Source organism: Mobula hypostoma, chromosome 8 (assembly GCF_963921235.1).
Source record: "Mobula hypostoma chromosome 8, sMobHyp1.1, whole genome shotgun sequence".
NCBI classification, from domain to species: Eukaryota; Metazoa; Chordata; class Chondrichthyes; order Myliobatiformes; family Myliobatidae; genus Mobula; species Mobula hypostoma.
The window spans coordinates 85578601-85596648 of NC_086104.1; the positions used below are offsets into that span (position 1 = coordinate 85578601).

An 18048-nucleotide genomic window follows, 5' to 3' on the forward strand; every position below is an offset into this window, starting at 1 on the left:
GGAGCAATAAATAGTCAGTGTTTCAGATTGAGAACCCTTCATTAGGACTGGAAAGGAAGGAGAAAGAAGTCTGAATAAGGTTGTGGGTAGGGGAAGGAGTACAAGCTGGTAGGTGATAGGTGGAACTAGGTGAAGGGAAAGGTTGGTGGTTGGGGGAAGGGGAAACGAAGTAAGAAACTGGGACGTGATAGGTGGAAGAGGTAAATTTTTCCGTTTTTATTTCAGATTTCCAGCATTTGCATTTTTTTTGTTTTTCAATTATGTGAGAAATGCTGTGAATGATTCCTCCTATTTTGGGGATTGCAACAATACGCAATTAAAATAAAATCCTGAACCCACTAAGTTGAACAACCAAGAAGATGCAAGGAAGAAAGGCAGGAATACGGAGGCGAAGCTTTAAAATTGAGCCACCTGAATTAAATGCAGTAGGAAAGCAGGTGTTGTTTAGCAACCAACAGTAAACATGGCAGTATAGAAACAGCATATTCGTAGACACTAAGTGGAGAAAAAGAACAAAAAAAACCGTGAGATTTATCTCATTGATGCGAAATGAAAACATGGTTTTAACATTATTCAGCTTTTTTCTGGGCAAATTTTTAATGTATATTAATGACATAAATACAGCTTTACTTTAGTTAGGAAGAAAATACCACTCTGAGGCTTTTATGTGGAATATCGTTATCTAAATCTTTAGATTCAGATTCGGTTTAAGAGAATCAGCACAGTAACAGGCCCTTCTAGCCCAAAGAGCACATGCTGCCCAAGTATACCCATGTGGCCTATTAACCTACTAACCTGTATGTCTTTGGAATGTGGGAGGAAACCAGAGCACCCAGCAGAAACCCACACATTCACAGTGAGAACATAGAAACTCCTACAGACAGTGGCAGGAATTGAATCTGGGTCGCTGGTGTTGCAGTAGTGTTATGCCAAGTGCTATGCTATCATGCCATACCTTTACATTGGATCAGGGAATAATTAATGCTGGCTGGAGCATAATTTCACAGGAAAGATATGAATCATGGCTAGGCTCTGAAAGGATATATTTGAATAACGAAATCCAGGTGGGCATCATTGACAAAGTGCATTCTCTGCTGACAACTGGACAATATAATATCTGCTCTGATGTTGATTTCTATTGCTTTGACACTCCTGCATATTTACAATGTGCAGACAAATAAAGCTTTCTATTCTTAATTACATTGGTGTCAGCTTGAATTATTGGCATTTCCATATTATGAATCTTACAATGGACAGTAAACCTTGCAAAAATTTAAGTGAGAAGGGGGAGAGACCGTTCCGTCAGAAAGTCATGGTCTGACCTAGTGAACACCTTTATGTTCGAACTTAAAGCTATGGTTGACCACTACAAAGTTGGTGCCAAACCTGTGGGATAAACTAAAGATAAGTCACCTTATGATAACAGAGATTACATTTGGCAGAAAAATCAAAAGAAAATCACCAAATACATTTTAACAGGACTTATATTCACAATTAATGTTAACAACTGGATCTATGAGGACAGACAGTAGTACCAATACAATGCAATCCTTCACTTACTTCCACTGATCTGACTTGCTGCATACCAAAAGGTTCTTTTCCAGCTCCAGCCGTTTACGTTCACTATAAAAAAAAGAAATTCATTATCAGTTAAAGTATTGGGTATTGGGCATCAAAAATCAAGGTCATATGGAATCGCATCCTCTTTCAAATCAATGCAAGGCTTACTATTAGTAAGAAAATTTGGAAATAGAATGATTTTAGAGGGGCCTATTTAATGTGATATATTCAACTGTACTCAGATGCATAAAACCACACAACTCATTGATGAAATAAATTTGACAATAAATTGTATTGCTGTTGGCAGTTTTTGGTGTGATTGAACTTAAAATGTAGTAAAAATGTGCATATCCTTAGACAAAAAGTAGAACCAAGCATCATAGATAGCTTTAAAAAAATTGATATCTATTGACACTGCCTGTTTTAGCTAATGGACTGTGGGCAGAATTGGTGATACTTCTGAACTCAGAAGAAACAGTTTGATTTATAATCAAAGACAAATTACTCAGATTTTAAATACGTTTACTTAAAAAGGCACTGAAAGAGAATCTAAAACCAAAATAACATCAAACTTCCCCAATAAACTTCTCCAGGAAATAAATACAATAATAGTACAATGGTTTCATAGAAAATAAATTACATGTACTAGATAAATCTGAGTCATATAGCAATGCCATCACTAAATGTGATTTACAGGTATGTTACATATTATCTGCATTCTTACTGTGAATAGCGTGGGTACCATATGCAATATTAAGACAAATTGCATTCTTTGATACCATAGTTCACCACTTAAAATGTTTCGATAAAACTCAAATACTTGATGGCTTCATTTTAATTTTAATTTGCTATAAAACAAATCACAAATGGATATACTGCAATCTATTGAACTTGCGGTGGTGACACTGCAAATGTCTCTTACAATTGTGTGTATCATTTGAAGAAAACATCCCATGTATTCATTCAAAATAAATGGCTGAAGTACTATTTGAAAATCAATGCAGGTTTATCCAGGACCGTTAACCTATACAGCTGTAATTTGGGTATTTATAACACTCATCCAAAATAAATGTCCCCATGATTGATGGAATCACATTTGGAAATGCAAAAGGAGATTTTACACAAGGTAATTAGATTCATTTCAGTAAGACTATTTAGAACATCCTCTCCTGTTTTATAACCTTTGGTGTTTGAACAAATACAATGAAATATTATGAAAGCAAACACGTTTGTATATTGCTCAGCAATGTATATATTGCTGTGAACTCCACAGCAATGTGAAAGAAAAGTGTGACACAATTTTTTGACAATCCAGTTCTTTAAACCACCACTTGACAAAATTTGATAATCTTTGTAATCATCTTTAATTATTTATTACGAATGTCTCAGAACAAAACAAAAATAATAACGCTTTCAGCGCAATTCAGATTACAAGTGAAGCATTGCTAAACAGTGATATTGCAAATCATGCCTGAATTAATTCTACCGTTATGACTAAAACAAGCAATCTCCTTCTAGCTTGTACTACTTCCCCTCCTCCACATTCTTACTCTGGCTTCTTCTCCCTTCCTCTCCAGTACTAATGAAGAGTCTCAGCCCGAAACATCAACAGTTTATTCCTCCCCACTGATGCTGCTTGACCTGATGAGTTCATCCAGCATTTTGTGTGTTGCTCTGGATCTCCAGTTTCTGCAGATTCTCTTGTGTTTACAGATTTTTATTTGCACAGTATTTCTAACAAAGTATTTACAGGAATACTTTCTCAGAAATAAAATCATAGAGCAACTTATTGTTAGAAAAAAGGTGCCAAGGTTCTTTAAAGGAACATTGTTAAACAAAACTTGCCACAGTTCATAAAAGTAATTCAGAAGAGACTCTAAAGTAGGTTTTAAGCAACTTATCAGAGGAGGAGAGATAAGTTAAGTGGTAGAAAGATTTACAAAGTCTGGAATTTATGGTCCAAGCTTTAACTACGTGGTTCCACATATGGAACGTACACTAAGGCGAGTATTTATAATACTACAAGAACAAAATCACACAGAAAATTTTGCAAAGGAAAACGCAGAAGTCCATAGTCAGATATAATGGACATCACATGAGTTGTTAATAAGTAGTTGCTGATTGGGTGAAATGGCCTCAGATTTTGCACTGCAAGGCAACCAGTATGTACCATTGCCAAATAATTATACCTTTAATATGTTGTAAATGGGATTTTTGTTTTACTGTACCTCAAAAAGATTATATGTGTACACTTGTGAGAACTGATTTCAACCTTTACACTCAAGTGGTGATTTTATTATTTTATCAAACAAACGATAGTAAAATGCTTTCACTCCTTCATACTTAGATTGTATAATATTGAATCCACTACTGTCTGTTAACTATCATTCCTGGTCTGCAGGGATTGCCTAAGATTTGCATGTACTGTTGTCATGAGCATGTCTTTAACAGCTACCATGGAATTTTCCTTCAAATTAACTAATATACTGTGTTCTCTGTAATGGTATTAATTTTAACCAGTAATTTGTTATCAACGGCCTGATGAGGGCATGGTATGGATTGGTTGCAGCTGACTGCCAGTATACAGGAGACATAGAGAAATGTGCAGTGGTGGCAAACTGATTCATATACTCCACGTAGTGCCAAAGAGGTGAGTCCTTGCAGCCGTGGCAAAAATGTATACTGACCACAGTGTTGGCTTCAAACTTGCACTGTGCCTTTACTCTTTCTCTCATTTAAACAGTGAGACAGGACTAAAACTCGGTTGCAGCACCACCGTGGACTACAGGAACAAAAGCCACAAAATGATGAGTCCTCTTTGGGCAACACCCACCTGATGACAAGGACTCCAGGTAATGGGTGGCAGTTCTGCAAAAGAGAACCCACGGCAGACCTCCCTTACTGCCTGTGAGATGTACGTGATCCCTGCCAAATCTGTTCGCTGTATTCTTTAACAGTGTGATTTCATTCTCATGGTCAGTCATCATCTACTGTGGTTCAAACAAAGCTTAAGGTGAAACAAATGCCGGTAGGTGTTACTTGCCTTTGCAATTGGGCCCTGAGTACTATCTTGCTACGTCCCACCCATTTCACACAATATAACAGAGGACGTTGCAGTCAGTACTTTAGGTTCACATCCGGAAAGAAATATCGATTGGGTGTAATTTCAAAGGATGCTTTGCAACTTTGTGAAAAATGTGCTTTGTTTTACATTTAGTCAACTTTGTAAACAATTACATTATATGATATGCTCCCAGGCCATATTGATTTGGATATTTCTAGGTCTGTTTTGCAATCTAAGGTGTGTTAGCTGATCTGTGCTTAAACTGTGCTGGGACTAAGATGGGAAGAAAGGGACAAAAACAACCTGGACTGTTTCTGATGAAGGGTCTTGGCCTGAAAGATCAACTGTTTACTCTTTTCCATAGATACTGCCTGGCCTGTTGAGTTCCTCCAGCATCTTGTATTACTTTGATTTCCAGCATCTGCAGATTTTCTCTTGTTCGTGACGACTATTTGCTGATCACTTTTCCAATGATCACTAACTCTTACAAGCACACTGGAACAGCTATGATGTCTCAATGATTTGTAGTGCTTGAATCAATGAACACATAACCTGAAAAGAGAAGAAATTTGCTGCAAAAGACTAAAGACAAGTTTTACAAATAGTAACTGCATTCATATTTAAAGTTAAGTGATTGTATCAAAGTTTTAACTAGACACATATATTCCATTCCATATTTTACAATATTTCTTTAGAACGTACAAACTGCACATCAAGTTTCCTTTTTCTGATTTTCTTTTTCTCTTAATTTCAAGTTACATAGACCATCTAACGAAGTCAAAACTTAAAAGTAAGCCTTCAATGAGGAGCAGGTATAAAGGATGAGCGAGAATTTATCAGAGCTAAAAACCTTAAGGACATCATAGAGGCAGGAAACAAGCCCCACAGCCCCAAAAGCCTCTTCCATCATTCAATGAGATAAAGGCTGATGAATTACTTCAGTGATGCTTTCTAGCACTTACTCAAGATCATTTGATTCCCTGAATACCTAAAAACTATTCATTTTTAGAATATACTCAGCCTTCAGAGTCCTCTGGGTTAGAGGATTCCAATGATTCATACTGTCTAGATAACTATATCTCTTTGTTGTCTTGAAAGGCAACCCAATATTTTGGCATTGATCCCAGTGCCCAACACCCCAGCTGTGGAAACAACATCACTATACTATCATGGGAAGCCCCATTGGAATTTTATTTTTTGCAACATGTAATCATCTGGACAAGCACTTGCATCATCAAGGGGAAAGGGCTTAGACCAAGTTCTGGTAAATGAGATTAGTATTGCTGGGACTTGATGGTTAATAATGAATATGGTGAGCTGAAGGACCAGCTACTGTGCTTGGTGATGCTAATTTTGTTTGTTTTAATGTGACCACCTCTCATTTTTCAGATTATAAGAGGTACATACATAGTCTGGTTATCTGTCATCTAATGACAAACTTGCCATCCCCAAGAATCAATCTGGTAAAAGTTAACTGCATTCACTCCACTGCAAGTAAATCCTTCCTTGCGTAAAGAGTTGCAACCTGTATGCTATATTCCAGATGACGTCTCAGTAATCAGGGCAAGATATCTCTACTCTTGTACAGAAAGCAACTGTCAATAGTCTAATTGTTTTCTGTTCACTCATATTTTCCTATAACAACATCCAAGTTCTTCTGAACAGCTATGTCTATCAACTTCCTCTACTTATTAAGAAAATGCTTTACCTTCCTACTTTTATCTCCCAAAGTGGATGACCTTGCACTTTTCTACATCATATTCCATCTGCTATGCCGTCACCAATTCACATAGGCTGCCTACGTCTCCCTGAAGTTCTTCTACATCGTCTCCCAGCTACATTACCACATAATTTTGTGTTATCAGCACACTTGACAGTGAATCTATCTCCAACATCATTGGAATAATCAATGCAACAAAGTAATCAATTAATTGCCTGCTTCTTCTGAATATTTTTAAATCAGATATTAATTTTGGACTTGATATTATTGCGAAAACATAAACATTAGGTTGGAGGTTGGCGATAAATACCAAGTTGTGTGTGACAAACCAGCTCATGAAAGATTCATCATCTTTAAATTCTTAGAATTGTTACTATATAACTCACCATTTTCATCAAAATAGTATTTGTATAATTAGTATTTTGAGCAGCAGTAAAAGTCAAGTTTATTCAACACAGGCACCCTATATATGTTGTATATACAGTAGTATACAGTACATAAAGAGCTAACATTGGATATCATAAACTATTTCTGATCTGTAAACAAAACCTAAGGTAGAAAATATCAAACACGCAACTTAGCTGCACTTAACTCATTGAAATATGAATTGCTGAAGATTACATAGTAAAGCATGCACTTAAATGCTACAATCGATCATATCATTTTTGGTCCCAATGCCATTCTTTGGCCGTCACTTACAGGAGAGCCTATCTGCTAGATAATAAAAACCTGGATCCCCAATCGCAGACAAAGTAAGATTAAACATCCTTTGAATTCCAAGACAAGCTTCAACTCTGCAGTTAAAGGATACGTGAGTAATGGTTTAATTGGCCAAAGAGCACATGGTTTCCAGCACCATGATCAAATTTGCAGAAGGGTTCAAGATTATTGTACTAAATGAGAGAATTTATTCCATTGTGTGTGTTTATAGTACTGAGGTCCAAATGAAGATTGCTTGTGGTTAAACCTTTAAACTAGCTTTCTTCTCTAAAATGCAGTCAGTATTCTATTTATGAAACTAAAGAGGCATTCCTGAAGTTTTCAATGAAAATTCATAAAGCAGAAAGGCTAAGTAAAATGTCATCAGCCATTTGGGTCTATTATATTATAGTCACTTTGCCAGCAAAGAAAGGCTAGCTACTCATTATAACAAATAAATAGCCTATTAAGCTGAAGCCTGGTAACCCAGAATTAATTATGCTATCACAATATTTTGTAAATTGAACATTGGTAAATAGAGAAAAAGCTGAATGACCCACCGTTTAACAACAGGTAGCCTTTAATACTTTCCTGTTTAATTAAAATAGCTACTCTTTTTACACTATAATCAATCGGAACAAAAATCTTCATTATCAATTAGCAAATCAAAATTAAGACTTTTGATTGAGGTCTTTTTAATCAGCTACTAATCTTCATTAAAAAGACCCCAATTAGTTGAACCAAAAAAATCTGTCTATGCTCTCACTGTATACAAACTTGTTTTCTCATTGTACTTCATCAACATAAAATGAGAACACATAAAGTTTAATTTAAGTGGGAAGCCTTTTGATACCTCGTGAAAATATATTATGGAGTTTTACCAAACCAGCATTTGTTTTCCTTCAATACTGAATCAGAGGACACAAATGGGAGATGACCATGGTCCTCAATTTTTTCTAAATATGATTCAGAATGTTGGGTAACAAAGAATGAACTAAATCCAATATATATAATGATAGCCACATTCTGTAATTTTAATTTATGGTGACAATTTCTTCTCTGCACTGGTTAATTACAGTGCCTATAAAAAGTAGTCCCCACTCCCTGGAAGTTTTCATGTTTTATTATTTTACAACACTGATTCATAGTGGATTTAATTTGGCTTTTTTTGACACTGACCAACAGTGTCTGACTCTTCCATGTCAAAGTGAAAACAGATCTCTACAAAGTGAACTAAATTAATTACAGATATTAAACACTAAATAATTAATTGCATAATTACTCACCCCCTTCAAGTCAGTATTTAGTAGATGATGCACCTTTAGCAACAATTACAGCCTTGAGTCTGTGTGGATAGGTTTCTATCAGCTTTGCCATCTGGACACTGCAATTTCTCCCCATTCGTCTTTACAAAGCTGCTCAAGCATTGTCTGCATGCGGATCGTGAGTGAACAGCCCTTTTCAAGTCCAACTGCAAATTCTCAATTGGATTGAGGTCTGGACTCTGATTTGGCATTCCAGGACATTAAATGTGTTGTTTTTAAGCCACTCTTGTGTAGCTTTGGCTTTATGCTTGGGGTCATTGTCTTGCTGGAAAACAAATCTTCTCCCAAGTTAATTTAAAAGCGCAGACATGAGGAAATCTGCAGATGCTGGAAATTCAAGCAACACACACAAAAAATGCTGGTGAACGCAGCAGGCCAGGCAGCATCTATTTCGACATCGACTGTACCTCTTCCTATAGATGCTGCCTGGCTTGCTGCGCTCACCAGCACTTTTTGTGTGTGTTACTTCTCCCAAGTTAAGTTCTCTTGCAGACTGCATCAGGTTTTCCACCAGGATTTCTCTGTATTTTGCTGCATCCATTTTATCCTCTACCTTCACAAGTCTTCCAGGGCCTGCTGCAGTGAAGGATCCCCACAGCATGATACAGCCACCACCATGCTTCTCAGTAGGGATGGTGTGTTTTTGTTACGTGGTGTCTGGCTTACACCAAAAATAGAATTTAGTCTGATGGTCAAAAAGCTCTATTTTGGTTTCAACAGACCTTGAAACCTTCTTCCAGCTGACTTCAGTGTCTCCCATATGTCTTCTGGCAAACCCTAGCCAAGATTTCACTTGATTTTTTTTTTTTAAAACAGTGGCTTTCTCTTTGCCACTCTCCCATAAGGCTGCGACTGGTGAAGCACCGGGCAACAGATGTTGTATGTGCAGTCTCTCCCATCTCAGCCACTGAAGCTTGTAACTCCTCCAGAATTGTCATAGATCTCGGTGGCATCCCTCTCTAGTCCCCTTATTGCATGGTCAGTTAGTTTTTGAGGACAGTCTGCTCTACACAGATTTACAGCTGTGCCATATTCTTTCCATTTCTTGATGATTGACTTAACTGTACTCCAAGGGATATTCGGTGACTTGGAAATTTTCTGGTATCCACCTTCTAACATGCTTTTCAATAACCTTTTTGTGGAGTTGCTTAAGAGTGTTCTTTTGTCTTCATGGTGTAGTTTGTGCCAGGATACAAATTCTCCAGCAGTTGGATCTTCCAGATACAGGTGTATTTTTACTGCAATCAATTAAAAGACCTTGATTGCACACAGGTTTCCAAAAACCGATCTCCATTTAACTATTAATGTGACTTCTAAAATCAATTGGCTGCACCAGTGATTATTTTGTGTTTTATATTTATAATTCATTTCTATCACTTTGTAGAGATCTGTTTTCACCTTGACATTAAAGAGTCTTTTTCTGTTGATCAGTGTCCAAAAAAGGCTAATCTAATCCACTGTAATTCAATGTTGTAAAACAATAAAACATGAAAACTTCTTGTTGGGGGGGGGGGGTGAATACTTTTTATAGACACTGTATTTGGCATCTGCAATAAAAATTGTACATTTGTTGGGTTCAACTTTTGTCAGTTACTGCTCATCTTGCAAGGAAAGGGAACATGGTTAAGTCTTGAAAATCTGTTGATCAAAACTAAGAACCTGAATTCTGTTTCAATCAAGGAGACATTCAACATTTGTTCACTAATTTAGCTTTCTATTAGACTTTAAATTTGAGACATTTGCATTTTAGCCAGTAGATTTCCAAAGCCTAAGTGAATCTGAATACCCTTCCTGAACAATAATTATCATTCTGTTTCCAACTGATTATTTTTAAGTTGAACTGAAGGTCACACACAGAATGAAGTTACAAACTGATTGGCATATTAGTCTGTGACTCCTTGGTTGCTGAAGCAACACCATTATACTTGGATAGGAGGAATGGCCAGTATCTTAATAACTTGTACAAGTGACTGTAGTCAAAAGCTTTAAACACTACAATTGATGGGAAACTCCACACAGTACTCATTAAAAAAAGCCCATTATTTCCACCCCATGGTTATGATACAAGTCTATTTTATCCGCATCAACTGTGTGCAAAGTGATTCTGACTAGTGAAGTAATCATCGGTTCCAAATGCATGGAGATAGTTGGCCAAGAATTAATAATCAGCACAAAGAATTTCAGGAGATAAAATATGATAATTATATTTAGTATTATTATTATAAATATTATTCGCTATTTAGAATAACATGCTTTTTAAGATTTTCTAAGAAAAACAACAGTTGATTTTCTGAGTCAAAATCAAAGTTACAGGCTGTCCATCAAAGGTCATTATAACATTTAGGATTTTCCATTATTGACAATGAAGTTAAACGTTTCTAAAGTGTACTGCCTCATTTTAATTGAAGTCATGATTTGTGAACCTGAAATTAGTCAAGGGACCTACCACCTACAAAAAATGTATCATTCTTTAATCACTGTACAAATGTAAAAATAGAATTGCAGATATAGTTTATTTCCAGCATTTTATGCTTTTTGTTTCAGATTTGCAGTATTTAACCTTCAGTATTAATGGATTGAATTGTTTTTTCAAAGATATAATGTATTTCAAAGTTCAGTAATGCTCCATGGTTTATCTAAAATGTAAAATTCCGTTTGAGATCTTATGAATATTATATAACTCTATTTGTTAATAAAAATTGTCCCAAATTGGAAGGGACAACTTAAACAGTAAATGTGTATGTAGATCACAATCAGAACCAGGATCATTATCACTGACATACATCATGAAACTTCTTGTTTTACTGCAGCAGTAGAGTGCAAAAGATACGACGTATTATAAATGCCTACCGTGCTATTCCATGCCCTCACTTTGTGAAGTCTGATCACCTGGCTGTACTTCTACTCCCTGAGTATAGGCTACAGACTGAAGACTGAAGCACCAGTAGTGAGGACTAAGAAGGTTTGGACAAGGGAAGCACAGGAGCACTTACAGGACTGCTTTGAATTGGTGGACTGGACTGTATTCAGGGATTCATCTTCAAACCTGGATGAGTATGCTGCAGTTGTTATGGACTTCATTAAAACCTGTGTGGATGAGTGTGTGCCTACAAAGACTTACTGTACATTCCCAAACCAAAAAAGTTACAGAACCAGGGCCTCTGTACCTCCCTCTGCAATTGGATACTAGACTTCCTAACCACAAGACCACGATCTGTGCGGATTGGTGATAACATCTCCTTCTTGTTGATGATCAACAGTGGTGCACCTCAGGGGTATGTGCTTAGCCCACTGCTTTACTCTCTCTATACCCATGACTGTGTGGCTAGGCATAGCTCAAATACTATCTATAAATTTGCTGATGATTCAACCATTGTTGGTAGAATCTCAGATGGTGACATGAGGGCATACAGGAGAGAGATATGCCAACTAGTGGAGTGGTGTCACAGCAACAACCTGGCACTCAACATCAGTGAGACGAAAGAGCCGATTGTGGACTTCAGAAAGGGTAAGACGAAGGAACACATACGAAGAGAAAGGAACCTCATAGTGGGATCAGAAATGGAGAGAGTGAGCATTTTCAAGTTCCTGGGTGTCAAGCTCTCTGAGGATTTAACCTGGTCCCAGCATACCAATGCAGTTATAAAGAAGGCAAGACAGCAACTGTACTTCATGAGGAGTTTGAAGAGATTTGGAATGTCAACAAATACACTCAAAAACTTGTGTGTCTGGTATGGGGGGAGGGGGGCTACTGCACAGGACTGAAAAACGCTACAGAGGGTTGTTAATTTGGTCGGCTCCATCTTGGGTACTCACCTACAAAGTACCCAGGACATCTTCAAGGTGCGGTGTCTTAGAAAGCCAGCGTCCATTATTAAGGACCTGCAACACTCAGGGCATGCCCTTTTCTCACTATTACCATCAGGAAGGAGGTACAGAAGCCTGAAAGCACACACTCAGCGATGCAGGAACCCCAGAACCTGAACCAGTGGTGGGGAGAAGACCCCGCTTGCTCGCTTTGTCAAGCACCTGGATCACTAAGGCACATTTTAGCAGGATGCACCACGAGCCTCAGCCAGGGCGGTACACTTGGCAGCATAACAAAGTTCTCAGACAGCTGGCATCAATCTTGGAACAGAGGCGAATCACCACAAATGCTCTCCCACAAACATCGGCAGGAAATGTCCACATTACACGATTTGTACCAGCAGGCCAACCTCCAGAGCACCATATAACATCAAAAGATGTAAGCATTCTGCAGGTTGCTCGGGTTTGGAAAATGGACTTGGGGGAAAAAAAGCTTGTGTTTCCCCCAGACATTGCAGCTACAACACTCCGGCCAGACATGGTCCTATGGTCCACAACAGCCAAGGTGGCATATGTTGTGGAATTGACAGTACCATGGGAAGATGGTGTCGAAGAAGCTTATGAGAGGAAAAAGACTAAGTGCTCTGAACTGGCAACTGAAGCTGCCCAGAATGGCTGTAAGACCAAGATTTTCCTTGTAGAAGTGGGATGCAGGGGACTTGTCTATTGAAGAAGATGGGGGTGAGGGGTCACTCCCTCCAACAAGCAATCAAGTCCTTGTCAAATGCAGCAGAAGAAAGCAGCAATTTGATTTGGATTAAAAGGAAAGACAACAACTGGACTGCAAGATGAAGACAGGAGGGTATGGAACTGAGGGGGATGTATCTGGGATGCCAGGTAGCACTGTTGAGCACTCTGGAGACGTCGTGGGCTTATCAACGAAACGTCAAAGGAGGGTGCCCACCTGATGACCCCGATGACGTAATTACCCTCCCTCCTTGTCACCACTCCAAACCCACTGCCAACATTGAGAGTGCCAACTTACCATAGGGATTGAAACATCAAGTCCTAGTAGCTCTACTGTCAACCGTCTCAACATTTAATTTCTATTACCGTATCAATATAATTATACAGTAATGCTATGGAAATGTGCCTTCAAAAATATTTTGCACCAAAAACTAGAGTAGAATCTACAGGTTATGTCTGACTGAAAAAAAACAGATAGGTTAGAATTAGAGAATTCTACATGAATAAAGAAGAATTGTATTTCATGCTCTAAGTTCTAGTGTATAGTATTTTATCCTTGATTGCCTTTTCCTTGAGACAGTAAAATACTAATACTTGGTAAAGAGATCACTATTAGCACAGCCTGGGCCATGATTATTAAGTGGGAAAGCCATTGCATTGACGCCCAATACATTATATACCAAAGCCATCAGACCACTTCCAGAAACTCTAGACTGCGGTCAACAAGAAATCTAGCTACCACTCCTCTTCCATAATTCTAATTTTGAAGCCACCCTTGATTTTTCTTCATTTTAAAAGTGTAATTGAAAAAAAAATAAGTATAAAAACTGTGAAATAGCTCACAAGCAGTAATTATGGAGTATTATCATTAAAATCAAAACACCAGTATTAAAAAGTAAAATATCCATGATACTATGAGGTGGCACCAGTAAAAGGCAACTCTTTGCATGCAGCTCCAAAGGAAATAATCAAATAGTTTTGTTACTAACTACTACAAACTGAAATGCACAGTCACAACCATGGGTAATTCAGTAAGCAACATCATTTTAAGATATTTTTTTAAAATCCATCGATCCTCAAAATTAGCAGACCATACTGCAGACTCAGATCACGAGTGCAGATCCCCTTCAAGGGAAAGGAAACAAGGAAAGTAAGCTGGTCTGCAAGTAAGATTGAAACACAGAGTCCCAAAACCCCCACTACCTACTATCCTGATGGCAAATGTAGTCTTTGGAAAATAAAACTGAAGATCTCAGAGCAAGACTGCAGTACCAGAGGGACATCAGTTACTGCTGTACACAGAAACATAGCTCACCTATACAATTTCAGACATAGCACAAGCCCAAGGGCTTTGCCATGCACCGCAAAGATTCCCTTAAAAGTAGAAGAGACGGAGAATGCTTCATGATTAACTCATCTTGGTGTACGGACATGGCAGTTCTGTCTCAGTCCCGCTCACCCAACCTGAAAAATCTAGCAGTCAAGTGTCAACCATTTATTTACCAAGGCAGTTTTCTGCCATCATCCTGGCAGTAGTGTATATTCCACCCCTGGCCAATGTCAAGCAGGCACTGGAGGAGCTGAGCGCAGTCACAAAACAGCACACCCTGACACCTTGACAATCATTGCGAGAAATTTCAACCAGGCCAGCTTGAAGAACTCTTTGAACTACCACCAACTATAAACCAAAGGAGCCAACACACTTGACCACTGTTATACCACCAACAAGAATGCTTACTGTGCTATCTCACGCCCACACTTGGAAAGTCTGATCACCTGGCTGTACTTCTAGTCCTGGCATATAGGCAGATATTAACGACTGCAGCACCAGTGGTGAGGACCAAGAAGGTATGGTTAAGGGAAACAGAGAAGTGCTTACAGTTCTGCTTTCAGTTGATGGACAGAACAATATTCAGGTGTTTATCTTCAAGTCTGAAGAAATATGTCACAGTGGCACTGACTTCATCAAGACCTGTGTAGGTAAGCATGAGCCTTCAAGAACATACCAGGCATACCCAAACCACAAAGCTGTGGAACGCTGCCTTACGAGTGAAAAAACAATTCCAAAAAAAGTTAGAGACAGAATCGGATGCATGTCAGCTTTGGCAGGGTTTGCAGGTCATTACTTCCAATAAGGCAAAACCTAACATCATGAATGGCTATGATGCATCACTCCCAGATGAGCTCAATGTCTTTTATGCATGCTTTGAAAGGGAGAACAAAACGACACCTATGTGAATCCCTGCAACAACTGGTAACACTGTGAACTGAGACTGATGTCAGAACACCTTTCTAGAGGCTAAACCCTTGCAACTCGTCAAGCTGGTTGGCACTGACAACCTATGCAAACAAATTGGCAGGAGTGTTCAAGGACCTGTTCAATCTCATTCTTGCAATCAGAGGTCCTCACCTGCTTCAAAAGGACAACAATTATACCACTGTCCAAGAAGAGTAGGGTGAGCTGCCTCAATGACTATCATCAGTTACGCTGCCATCTACTGTAATGAAGTGTTGTAGACCATGACCAGAATCAGCTATGCTAGGACCTGGGTCTGCTGCAATTTGTACTATTGCCACAATAGGTTTCCACCGGATGCAGTCTCTCTGGCTTGTCACTTGGCCTTGCATCACCTGGACAATAGCAGTACCTGCATCAGGCTGCTGTTTATTGATTACCGTTCATCATTCAACACCATCATACCATCAGTACGAATCGACAAGCTTCAAAACGTGGGCCTCTGTACCTCCCTCTACAGTTGGACCTTTGACTCCCTCATCGGGAGACCAGTCAGTGCAGATCAAAAATAACATCTTCTCCTCACTGACAGTCGACACTGGTGCACCCCAATGAAGCATGCTTAGCTCACTGTTCTACTCTCTCTACACCCATGACCGTGTGGCTAGGCACAGCAAACACCATCTATAAACTTACTGATGACACAACTATCGGTAGAACTTCAGATGGTGATAAGGAGGCGTACAAGAGTGAGATTGATCATCTAGTTGAGTGATTATATTGTAATTAGCTTAGATTAATGCTGAATCATAGGCAAAGCCCCCTCCACCACTGAGTACATTTACATGAAGTGCTGTCATAAGAAAGCAATATCCATCATAAAGACTCCCACCATCCAGCCATGCTCTCTTCTATTAGGGCAGGAGGTACCAAATCCTTTGGTCCCACACACCACGTTCAGGAATTTATTACCCTGCAACCTTTAAGCTCACTCGCCACAACTCTGAACTGACTCTATGACCACTTTCAAGGACTCTTTACAACCCAAGTTATCAGTGATCTTTCTTTGCACAGTTTGTCTTCTTTTGCACATCGGTTGTTTGCCAGTCTTTGTAATGTATGATTTTTTTAAAAATTCTACTCTATTTCTTTATTTTTCCTCTAAATGCCTCCAAGAAAAAGAGCTTTAAAGTCATATATGGCAACATACAATATATGCACTTTGATAATGCATTTACTTTTTATTTGGTATGCTCTTTAAGTCATTGAATTGCAAAGATTGTCTTCTTAGCATTCCGTCAGGATGACTAGCTTTCACAGCCATTAGGAGCAGTCTTAGTACAGGATGACTGTTGCAAACCAGCCACCACACTGCCATAGGAGTGAGGGCTTGGTCCAATATCAAGGAATTTCCAAATATGTTGGAGACTGCTGCATTGCTTGCAGCAAACACACATTCTAAGCATACAAAGATGCACTCTGTCCACATAAACACACAATGCTACCTGTGTCTTCTCCTCCAAGCTCCCACCCTGACAATTACTTCCTCAATCTTCCTACCTCTATCCCCTTTACCCTCAGCGCTTCTCTCAATTGTCTACTCCTCCCTCTCAGCTCCCACCCCCCTTTCCATTCCCATAGTCCACTGTTCACAGTGGTCCCTTATCTAGTTGTCGTTTCCTTTGCTACGCGGTCGCACTTGCAGAAAATATCGAAGGGGGTAAAAAAAATGTCAGGCATTCAGTGGTGTAGCACTCAGTATTACTGTGATTCATGTGTGCTCTCTGTTTCCCAACAACATTGCCCTCTAAATGGTACTATCACGTTGCTGTTTATGGGACTTTAGCCTACAAAAAATGGGCCTTATTACTTTACTTTAAAGTAAATCAAAAGGTTTACAGAGGATTACAGTGCTTTGCAAGGTCCTGAAATCGCCGCAGAATTTCACCTCCTCGTTCTCCATACTGGAAACTGTGAACGTGACCGGAACTTGGTGGCACCTCAGCCCCACAGTTCTCATCCGAACAGTTCCCCGCACATAGGTAGGGGCTGGGTTTGTTTCTTTGCGGCGCTACCCCGTCCCACTTCACTTAATGTGTAACAACAAGGGAACCTTCAGTGATGATGTTACGGCCGACAGAGAATCAAGTCAGTTGAGCAATTTACAGCCACTCGAGCGTGAGGCTCTAGGGCAAGGCCTACGAGTGAAGGGGGGGGGGTTTACTGGCGCTGGGCCGCGGGCCAGTCACGAAACCTTCAACACCTCCTGAGTCCAAACAAACAGTCGGCGGATCGGGACCTGAGGCGAGAGACTCACCTGGCGTGCAATTGCCGCTGAAGTTCACCCACCCTCTCTAGGAATGCCGACTCGTTGGCCGCCATGTCCACCGCCGCTGCTTAGCAACCATTACCGGGGCAACTGTGTGGCGCAGGCGCACGGGCGCCGTCTCCCTCCCAGTGGGTTGGAGCGGCTGCAATGTGGTTCCAGGCAGGGTGTGTGGTTCATTTACAGCACCTTCCACCCCTGACAAACTCCCCACCTGCAGTCATGGCTGTGGTGCTGGCATCGTTTTGTTACTATGCTGCTGAAATTCCAGTGCTTTCATGCCTTTGGCAGCACCAGGAAATGGTTCATAGCCGACGTGTTACAACCCGAAGGAAGGTCCTGGACCCCTCTCGGGTACAATCACTGTATGAAAGTAAAATCCGAGTTCCTGGCCACCAGAATAGTAGGTACATTATGCTGACGGATGAGGCCCTCTCGTGTGCACACAAAGATCATTCTCTACGGCGAAGAGAAGCAGGAAAATTAATCACGGGTATTTTCGGCTGCTACGTAACCTCATAAAAAGCAACAGCTGAAGACCGTGCAACCCATCGTGGCTGCTGC

General features: G+C 39.6%; 1 protein-coding gene across 4 annotated transcripts in view; it reads right to left on the bottom strand.

Annotated features, from left to right (window-relative positions):
* Window positions 1–17565, bottom strand: part of kiz (kizuna centrosomal protein) — a 213442-nt gene extending 195877 nt beyond the window's left edge. For 2 of the 4 annotated variants that reach the window (XM_063056241.1, XM_063056239.1), the window contains exons 1-2: window positions 17476–17565; window positions 1561–1623 (exon numbers count right to left, since the gene is read on the bottom strand). In XM_063056241.1, the coding sequence (XP_062912311.1) occupies window positions 1561–1623; window positions 17476–17540 (128 nt within the window). In that variant the 5' untranslated portion in view covers window positions 17541–17565. Of the gene's footprint in view, window positions 1–1560; window positions 1624–4927; window positions 5177–8329; window positions 8582–17475 lie in introns of those variants that run through there. The other 2 variants (XM_063056240.1, XM_063056243.1) reach the window with 2 other exon arrangements.
* Window positions 17566–18048: the final 483 nt, after the last annotated feature.